Source organism: Setaria italica, chromosome VII (assembly GCF_000263155.2).
Source record: "Setaria italica strain Yugu1 chromosome VII, Setaria_italica_v2.0, whole genome shotgun sequence".
Lineage (NCBI taxonomy): Eukaryota > Viridiplantae > Streptophyta > Magnoliopsida > Poales > Poaceae > Setaria > Setaria italica.
In genome coordinates, this window is record NC_028456.1 from 27,392,276 (window position 1) to 27,402,394 (window position 10,119).

General features: G+C 40.2%; 1 protein-coding gene across 2 annotated transcripts; it reads right to left on the reverse strand.

Annotated features, from left to right (window-relative positions):
• Nucleotides 1–792: 792 nt before the first annotated feature.
• LOC101766023 lies at nucleotides 793–9,822 on the reverse strand. Of its 2 annotated transcripts, XM_004976461.3 has the most exons (14): nucleotides 9,442–9,822; nucleotides 8,493–9,173; nucleotides 7,430–7,633; nucleotides 6,911–7,222; nucleotides 6,611–6,729; nucleotides 5,299–6,366; nucleotides 4,589–4,730; nucleotides 4,334–4,493; nucleotides 4,075–4,238; nucleotides 3,706–3,785; nucleotides 3,040–3,139; nucleotides 2,840–2,901; nucleotides 2,081–2,240; nucleotides 793–1,597 (listed from the first exon to the last, which is right to left on the reverse strand). In XM_004976461.3, exons 1-14 carry the CDS (start codon nucleotides 9,613–9,615, stop codon nucleotides 1,427–1,429), a joined length of 3,597 nt encoding a protein of 1,198 aa, XP_004976518.1. In that variant the 5' UTR covers nucleotides 9,616–9,822; the 3' UTR covers nucleotides 793–1,426. The 2 variants fall into 2 exon arrangements, with proteins under 2 accessions (XP_004976518.1, XP_012703373.1); XM_012847919.2 differs by lacking the exons at nucleotides 793–1,597; nucleotides 2,081–2,240; nucleotides 2,840–2,901; nucleotides 3,040–3,139 and having other exon boundaries at nucleotides 3,706–3,813.
• Between the last annotated feature and the right edge of the window lie 297 nt (nucleotides 9,823–10,119).

A 10,119-nucleotide genomic window follows, 5' to 3' on the forward strand; every position in this document is an offset into this window, starting at 1 on the left:
GAGGTGCACGCCCCTGATGAGCAGCTAGCCTAGTAGTGCGTCACCGGACGGTGTGTGTGTGTGTTCATCCGAGAGGGACATCCTCCGGCAAGTGACAAGTCCCTAACACGCCGTGCGCGTGGTCATTACAAATTGCATCCTGCGGTCGTCCCAGCTAGCTAAGCTGGTATTTGGTCATCTGGACGATGACATGTCTTGTCTGATGCTACAGGGGCGCGTTTAATAAGGGGACAGAAATGCAGTTTGGTGGCCGTGCTTCTGTCAGCTGCTTGCTTATGATCCGTGTGTTTTCGTGATCTCTAAGTGATTTCCATAGAGAGAGATGTAGCTTTCTTGCGGTTAAAAGAGTATGTTATCGCGGCGGCATGACCTAGTCCTATGCTTGTACGAGCGTGTTCATTGACCTCGGCGTGCGTACGTGAGCGCGAGCACTGGCATCACCTGCACGAAGCTACAGCTCATCGTTACCTTACCTCTGACGAACCGGCCCGAACCACCAGCAGCCTTAGTCCGCGCGAAGCTACCCAGCGCCGCAGTTGCAAATACACTGCCGCGACTGCATCCGGCGTTGTCTTGCTGCCGCTTCCCAAGCGCCAAGGTTGGCGTCGCCGTCTCAGTAGGCAAAAACCGCATCAGCAAATACTCCGGCGACCCGCACGCACCCCAGCGGCAGAAGCAATATCGGTGGATCTCTAGATTTTTCTAAAAAAAAATTACAAAGACGACGCACGCCTACACCCGCACGATTTGCCACAAATACTCGACAAATTTTATAGGGGGAAGAAAGCTCAATATTCAAAGAGTGATGTTCAATTCTACACATGAAATTTGAAGTGTATTCTTCTGACATGTTGATCGACTCAAAGAACAGTACAAGAGGCCAAGAGAGCAACCAATCACACCTTCCATTTATCAAGAGTAACCTGTTAAGAATCAACTATACAGAATTACCCACCCTTCCAAGAACTACATGTTATATTATATACATCCACTCCCCAACTAAATCAACAGAAACACCATTACCGATGTCTCATAATCAAGCTACACGACTTCCCCTTCAAATTTTAAATGCACTTCCAGTCTTATAGTTTCTCAACCCATCAATCCATCTCCAAGTATAGAACATCATGTTTGAAGTGGGGGTCTCTTTAACATCATGTTTGAAGCTGGTGCAGACACGTGGAAAACAAAAAAAACCAGCGCGTTTATCTAAAAGGAGAACCTTAGCAGTGTGTACCTCTTGAACTGAAGATGCGTAAGGGGCACTACAACCAGCACAAACAAGCAATAACTTATGCCATGGGTGGCTGGAAAAGCTGGGCTGATTCCAGAAGACCCAAAACAAAGCCATGCACCTCTCACCAATTGTTGTGAATGGTGAGCTATTCCCCAAAGGCAAACCTTACTTCAGTCTTAAGATGTCCTATCAAAAACAGAAGCTGCCCATATCCCTACTGATTTTTGTAGAATGGTACTCATTGTAATTCAGATACCCCCAGAAACGGGAAAGGCCAAGCTCCCCATATTTTGAAGACTTGGAATGCAAAATATACATATCTTTGATGTTACCCTCAAACCTCGTTCTAATTGCATCCACCTGCATTGAAAAGCATACGGAGGTTAAAGGCTGTAAAAAGCCTACTAGCAGATAATACTTGTGGCAAGGTGAGATTTGGAGGAAATGGAGACCCTCTAAACTACTGCAGTGGGTAATAGTGAACAATCTACAAAGATTTAGCAGATCACAGCGACTAACAAACCAGTCAATCTGTTAAGTGTTCATGCAGTGTGACAGGGATTCCATTGTTGACAACTATGATCAAACAGCTAGATCTAGATCAGCATTTAAGGACATTGCTGAAGGAAAGAACAGGAAACCAACGGCAAACCACTTCGAACATATTTGATAGATACTTTCAAAGAAACTATAGAGTAGAAAAAGGTTCGAACAGAGCATACAACTCATATCACCAGATCAGTCAGACACTTTTCAATTTGCATGCTGGAGTTGAAAGGCTGAAACAATGCACACTGCCACCTATTCTAAATAAAACTACATTGAACGAAACTGAGAGAATACCTGAGAGAAGTTTATAAGAGAATGCAGATTACTGAGTTGATTTTCTGGTAAATCACAAGTGTTACCAAGAATCTGAAAACATGATCGTAACTCCAAAGCCAGACGCAGCATGCTTTTGACTATTGTGGCAACTTGTTTTGACTCATCAGATAGGAAACATCTGAAAAACATGTCATGATCAGTTAAAAACTAACACACCAATCAATCAGATAACAATTGGTACTTTAATAAGCATTCAACCAGCCCAGTCACAATAAGTGTTAATGTGGACATCATCGTCTTGTGAAAGTAATCTTTCCAGACAAATCTATAAACATTGTTTTTACATTTCCAACTCTGAATACTCATGGATATCTACATCAAAATTAAATAGGATGATATGCAGATAAGAAAAATAAGATAGAAAAGATAAGCTTCTTTTGACAAGTTAAAAGACAATCTTACAGCCTGGATACTCAATTAGGTAATCCTCGTGTTTCCATGCCATCTATGGATCTACTCTAACCCTTGCGTGAAAGTAGGTCTAGATACTTCCTTAGGTAACCAAATGCAAACATGACAAGCCAAAACATTACAGTCAAGAAATGTTTTATGTATATTATGATGATGGTAATGAATTACACCACTAAAGAGAAAGCATATATAGATGCCGGTTCTGCACATTGCTGTTGTTCTCTTCGTTTAAACAGATGACATACATAAATACATAATCAATATCGTAAATTAGAAAATAACTCTTTTCCAGAAGGTCCCACTCACATGTCAAGTGCATCAGTAATATAACACATATGCACATACTCCAGATCCAGTATATCTCTCACCTAAGCAATAACGGAATATCAGTAACATTATTCATAAGTGCATTAACGAACAGAAAAATTAAGGCAGGAAGCCTAACAAACCATATTTACTCTCAGGTTGAAAATAGTTTGACAAGAGTAGTGATCGAAATACTATACCTGATTTTTAAGGGAATGTTGAAAACGACGCCATGATATATCAGATAAATGGCAATGGAGATACTGCTGTAGTGTTGATAGAAAATGATAAACTTTATGCCTAAATAAAGTCATGCAACAGAAAGACAGGCAAACAGTTAAGACCAGAAGCATGCTGAAAAAATAAAGCCAAATGGCGTTCATTATAGGTAAAAGGGCTATTCATGGGCATACGGCACAAGAAACTAGAAATAAGCCAACAGGATCAGCAAGATTCAGCATGCTTTGTTGACTTGCTGTATCAGTAGTGAGTTTAGTTTCAGAAAAATTTGAACAAAAAAATTTAAGAACAAATCACTGAGGCAAACAGATAACAGAATGTTGGTTTATGCAAGCGTTAATTTAATATTTAATTATTTATATCTACTACAGATGATACTGGATGGATAATTGCCTAATTGGATATGAACATTATGTCTGCTTTACCATGAGAAGAACATGCCTATTATATGTATATTGCATTTCAAAAGGAATTCCAGAAGCAACGAGATTCAACAATGCATCAAACAATTTAGGAAGAAATGCATTTCGTTCCTAATACTTCAGTGACAGCATAAAACTGATAAGAGGAATATAAGATTGATGGTTGGACACCACAAAGCTTTATAAAGATCTAGACGTGAGTACCTCACTCTCATTACAAAATTCAATTTCTTCATCACATCAGGTCTACTATGGCTGGAGCGACTGATGAGCTGTGTCAACTCCTGTGATATATTAGTACAAGAGTCATACCTTCACATACATAGCAAAAAAGCCTCACATTACCAATATGGCAATATCTATTATCAGAACTAGAGCAAAAGAAAACGCTTGTAGCTACTTGATAAGAAAATCGAGCTCAGGATTAATCAACTCTATAATGTTCCAAGAACATTGGGCACTAATATAATTGCTTCTGTCCACAAGAAATAGTATTAGAAGTCGAAGTTCTCATAGTATGCACATCTAAATGAATGAAATGATGTGAATAAAACATCAGTGGGGGAAGGATACCTTTAGAAATCTCCATACTTCAGTTAGTGAGAACACCGCAAACCTGACTTGAAGAAGATAACAGAATATTTCAGCATATATTTTAAGTGTGTCTTCTCTAATGACAATATTCACCGGCCATTCAGCTTTATAACCCAATAAGATATCATCCAGCAAATCAAGACCTGGAAGTAAAGAATCGAGCAGTTAACAATTTGAGAAGTAGAACTTTAGCTATCGTGCCAAAGATTAATAGCTGGAGAACAAGTGAAATTATTACCACATGCAGAGGCATCAAAGGAAAAAATGGGTTGCTCTCTCATGTATATAAACAATCTTTCCTTATAAGGATCATAATCGCATGAAGACCTCTGCAAAGCCAATTCCATAAGCCCTTGGATCTCTGCTCTTTTCTGCTCAGGCTTAACGAATGACCATTTCTGCATGGGGGAAGTTCAAGGTTGGAGAAGATTTATAGAGGTAAACACCAACCATATGACCTATGGCTAAAATAATATGGTTAAACAAACATTACCTTATGATAAATTGAAAAAATAAAGGAATCTGTCCAGTCAGCTAATTCCATGAAATGATACCGCCGCAGAGCTAGCAGATGTGCATGAAGATCAAACCCCTCCTCAAGCAATTTCATTGTGAAGCTGCTAACATATTTATATCTTTTAAAGTTAAGGAACAAAGGGTAACAATTGGAAGAAACCTAGCTACATTTTGAGGGGGTTAAGATTTAGAATTAAAAAACACTGACAATATTTTCAAGAAAAATAACTAAAACTGTAGTACCATTTATCATGAGCTTGATATGAAAAGTTCTCAGTAACAGAAGCAGTTGATAAACAAGACTAATGGTAAAACAAAACTATATACACTAATTACATAATCAATTACAACTGGGCCAAATTAGACAAAGAGACCAATTAGAGACAGTACATCAAAACTTAGTGTTCAACAAAGTTGACTCTCTGATGTTCCGCATAGCTTTCTTAAAGCCCACAACTAACCAAACCTGGAACTATCTGCACTACAAATGCTTGAAGAACAGAACTGAAGAAAAAGCTCCAGGTTTCATATAAGAAAGCTGCAGAGTAAATATAAATACTGTAGTAGGGATCTTAAAAAACTATTAAGTGTTTTCTGATACTGATAGTAATATAGAATAACATAACAATGGTTCTTAAATAACTAAAGCTATAAATCATTTAATCATTAGGAAAGCTACAAGGATACTGAAGCAAAACTTCTTGCATGATGCACTTCTCAATAACAATATCAAGGGGCATATCAAACTCCGAGCTAAAATCCCCAGCTGTTTTTTCTTTTGATTTATCATTATATTGTAATGACTTCTCCCAGAATGCGCCACCAGAAGCACTTTCTTGAAGATTAACTTCTGCCACTTCTCCTGAGGAAGTAAGGTATGCCTGACTTCTTGCCTCAGCTTGAAGAAGCTTGCTAGAACAATCAGGCTGTCCAGAAGGCTGAGTCCTGGGCTGTACAACTGTTGCTGCTCCATTTACAGATTCAACAAGGCAGGACGGGCTCCTTTCACAATATACTTCACATGGATCTGTGACTGACTCGAAATCAAAGCTGGCAAGTGCTCGGTTCTTGCTTTTATGTTGCAAATCACTCTCCGTATGACAACAAGCTGCATTCCTCAGTATGGGGTTCAAACTGAGATTGTAAGGAATGCTAGTATTCCATGCCTGATTTATCTTACCAGACTTCTCATAGTGTTTACTGTTCAGTAGTCTAGGAGACCCTGATTCAGAATGTAATGGATAAACTACATTACCATGTGATACTTTCTGTACTGAACTTTTATGATCAGTATATAAGAACTCCTCAACTGAATTCATTTTTTCGGATGAGCAACAGGTTCTCTTCATAAACCTGTCAAATGGTGAAAACTGACTATACTGATAATCCAATTCTAAAGCGTCAAGCGCCGCATTATGCTTAATATTCTGTGAGTGCATAGGAACATGTCTGTAACTCAAGTTGTCATCTTTCTCAGACTCATCAATAGGGCTTGCATGATTTATCCCATGGTGAACTGAACTGGCTTGGGAAGAAAGCAGCTTTCTGGTAACCAAGGAGCATTTTGCTTCACCTGTACTTGTACAGTATGGTGAGGACATGGAACTAGACAAATCGTCACAAGCTCTAGCACTCTCAACTTCAACATCATCCATAGAGGTATAAGAAGAGCATTCTGAAGATTCCAAGGGATCCTCTTTATCTGAAGATTCTTGTGAAGTTGAAGAAGCATCATTATCTTTTTCATCTGCAGCCCTGACATAAGAAAACATAAATCAGACAACAACAAGGGACTTATAATGTCCATTGTCTGCTAATGGCATAAGTAAGCATAAGTGCTATCTATACAGAAAGATGAGTGGAAACAGCAACTTTGAGACCCTGTTTGAAACATGGGGAAATTCCTATTTGCGGGGGACCAAACTGTATCCTATGAAATTTGCACAATTCAAATATGCCCACAAACAGCAATTGCAGGAAAATTAAAATGAGGACATACATCTTGCAAGCAAGTGCAGCATCGCTGTCTCCATAGTACAGCTCAGCATCTGAAACTGATGTAGCCAGATGGTCCGTCCCCTTATGTAGGAAGTTCGATGCAGTATCAAAAGGAATCACCTGAAGTACAACCTTCTGTCAGCATAGTGGCAAACAGAAGCGAAGGAGATGAAGAGTAGAAGGTGAATTGATACAAACGCCAACATAAAAGCATGTATTCTTGCTTCTGCTAGAGCAAAACCCAGAGAAGAAGTAGGTGCTGGAGATAAAAGCAGAGTGTAATTCAGTTATGTGACTAGACCTCAACATTCGAGAAAAAGTGTTGCAGCTTCTCCATCATCAACTTGTACATAGCATCCCTTTTGCATGTTACTGCCTCCACACTACTTTTTGAGAACGTAAATGAATTCATTGAAGACTCAATTGGCGTATCAAACCACGGGAGAACTCCCTCCATACGAATGGTATTATGAGAGGGATAAGCATCTCGTCCAGTAGCAGAAAGATTGCAGGATTTTAGAAGCTTCAAGAGCACTTGAAGCTGCTGGCCAGTACGCAAAAGAGGATGGCATATCTCCTTTAGAAAACATGGAGCAGATACATGATTTCTTCCCTGTTGACAGCAGATCATGATAAAATGAGGTTAGATATAATATGAAATGAGTAGTAAACTAAATGACAGTGACTACGAATGGATTTATGTTAACAATGGGTCATATCCTTCGGTTTCTGATGTAAAAGGTAAATCGTATTAACAGAGGAGAAAAATTACATAAAGCTTTTTATATTTGAAGTTTCACTGAAGAAAGCAATATTTTACCTTCAAGGGGAAGAGTGTAAACTCATCTAGTATGTCAGAAGAGTCTCCTCGAGCATCCTTATTCTCAGTTTGTGTAATGAGAAATTCCTCATAAGGGTCATCAACAGAAGCTCGGTAAATCCATGACTTAATGAAGTTAAAGTATGGTTCACAAGAACGAATGAAGAGATACTTCAGAAATCCATAGTGAACTGGATCAGCATCCTAAATTGAGGTAAAACAAAATGGAGAAAAAATCATTCAGCATTTCACGTAGTAAAATTTTATGTTATATCAGTATATGTATAAGATGAACAAGACATATATGACATAAACAAAAAGTAGCACTCAATTTGGTGGAAACCAACCAAGCAACTGCAGATACATGGACAGGATGATAAAATCATACGAGCAACTATATAGAAAACAAAACAAAGGATGATCGCCGGAAAGAGCGTCACACCCAAGAAAGGAGATGCATTATGCTAGAACTATCAAATCTACTTTCGTTACATGAAGTAACAAATTCAGGTGTCATCAAATGGGCATCCAATATCTTGCCTTTGCTTATTATAAAAGAAAGAGGTAGGTACTAATATCTTTGACAACCCCCCCCCCCCCCCAAAAAAAAAAGAACATGGGGCACTTCAAAGTAATAAAATAGGCACTTGATAGATTCCATTTGAAACTCCCTGGTGCATTTGGGGAATATGTAATAAGAGGTAGGGCCACACTTCAGAGAATAAAAACTGAAACCAGTAAGGTCTACAGTCTACCCGACAGTACACTAATATTTTTGGAAAGTAGAACATCTAGTAATAGTAACTGGCCTACATTCAAGAAAAAAGCAACTAGCCTACTTGGAAGGTAAGTACATCAAGTATGAATATACACTTTATGAGAATGAGATATTAATTAACAAATGTAAATCTAAGATCTGATCTGATTACAAATACATGTAAAACCAATAAATTAACAAGCATATAACTCATAAAGCAGCACATGGCTAGAATTTCCTTTAGAAGTATGATTAAATCAGAAAAAGCAAAGGGTTCAAAACCTAAATCGTAAGATGATGTCTTACACGAAGATGGACATACAGATAGGAAAGCAAATCAGTGCCCCGTGGGAAATTCTCAAACTCCACATTTGCATCAGTATTCAAACCCTCCTGGCACAATGTAAGACCTGCAAACTTAGGGAAACAAATATTTCCAAGGGACTTAACATGCCTTCTTAATTCCTCAGTGTGTAGATAAACTTCCAGAAGAGTGACTTCTGAAGTGGAATTGCAACTCACTCCATCTGAAATCTTGGAAGGCATACATTGTGCAAATGAACGCCTGAGCTTAATTGATGCTGGTAAAGTATTCAAGGAACATAAATAGCCTTCCAGGGCCTTTTCAACTGCTGCAGCAAATGCTTGGTTTACTAGACTGAAAGGTTGATGCTGCTCAGTGTCTTTATCATCAGAACCTTCACATTCATGTCTTCCTCCACTTGCACAATTCTTTTCTCGGCTTTGGATAAGATAAAAGTGCACAAACTTGCAAAGGAAGAAGACCGCAAGACCTGTTGAGCGTATAGATTTGAGAATGTGCCCCACGGATGTAGTGCTGGATGAATGTGACCACACATTAGCGACACGACTAGAGGTCCTGTCAGCCGGATTCGAGGAGAACACCATGAAAAGCTCATCAATCTCATCTAACGATGATTTGACACCATGCAGGGCATGTAAAGCCAAACGAACCAAAGCATCATCCTGCACAACATGGGCGATCATCAGATTCACAACTGCATAATTTGAAATAGATTGGCACTCATATTATGAAACAGTAGTCGCACTAATTTTTTTTCTACAAATGGTGGCATGAATGCAGAGTTTAAGTAGTGGATCCAACAACTAAACGTTCAGTGAAACAGAGATCTCCCCTGATAAAAATCCCTAATCAAGCAACTCGCCCTCTACTCTCTCCAACTGCTCGAAATGGCACCCAATCAAAGCAGGTTGGGAGGTAGATTTCACTTACAGTAACCGATGCGAGCTCGTAGATCGGCTCGTGACGGGGGCTCCCTCCGAGGCCTGAGGTACGAGCGGCGCCGCTCTCGGGGCTGATCGACTCCCAGGTTCCCGGCGGCGTCCAGGGACCGTCCACGCGGAGGGTGGAGAGCAGCGACGAGAGGCTGGAGGCGGCCGCCTCCATACCCTCCCGGCAGGGCCTAGCTAGGGTTTATTGCCCTCCCCCGTGACTTGATGAAATGTAGCTCCGCCCTTCTGTGCGTAAGCGAGATGGAGGAGGAGGAGGCCGAGGATGGTGCTGGTGGCTCGGGCCTGGCGGGCGGCGGCGCCAAGGTTCGCCGGCGAGGGACTGGCGAAGGTTGGTGGTGACTGGTGAGAATGGGGAAATGGAATTTCGAATTGGAGCGAGCGCCCGGATGGGCCTTTTCGCCTGATGATTTTTGATATGGGCTCTGGCTCGGTTGATTTCAGCCCAAACCATAACAAGGCCTGCGTCTGGTCGACGACGAATGTGTCTCACACTTACGCTGTTTTTTTTTTTTAACATTACAAGCGTTTGAATATCTGTGTGATTTTCATATTTGATAGATTGTGCTGCGCGCCTGCCGTGCGCCTGTGCGTTCTCACACTCGCACTGTGTGACTCGACCAAATCCATTTCTGAGCTTATCACAGATGCTTTACCAATG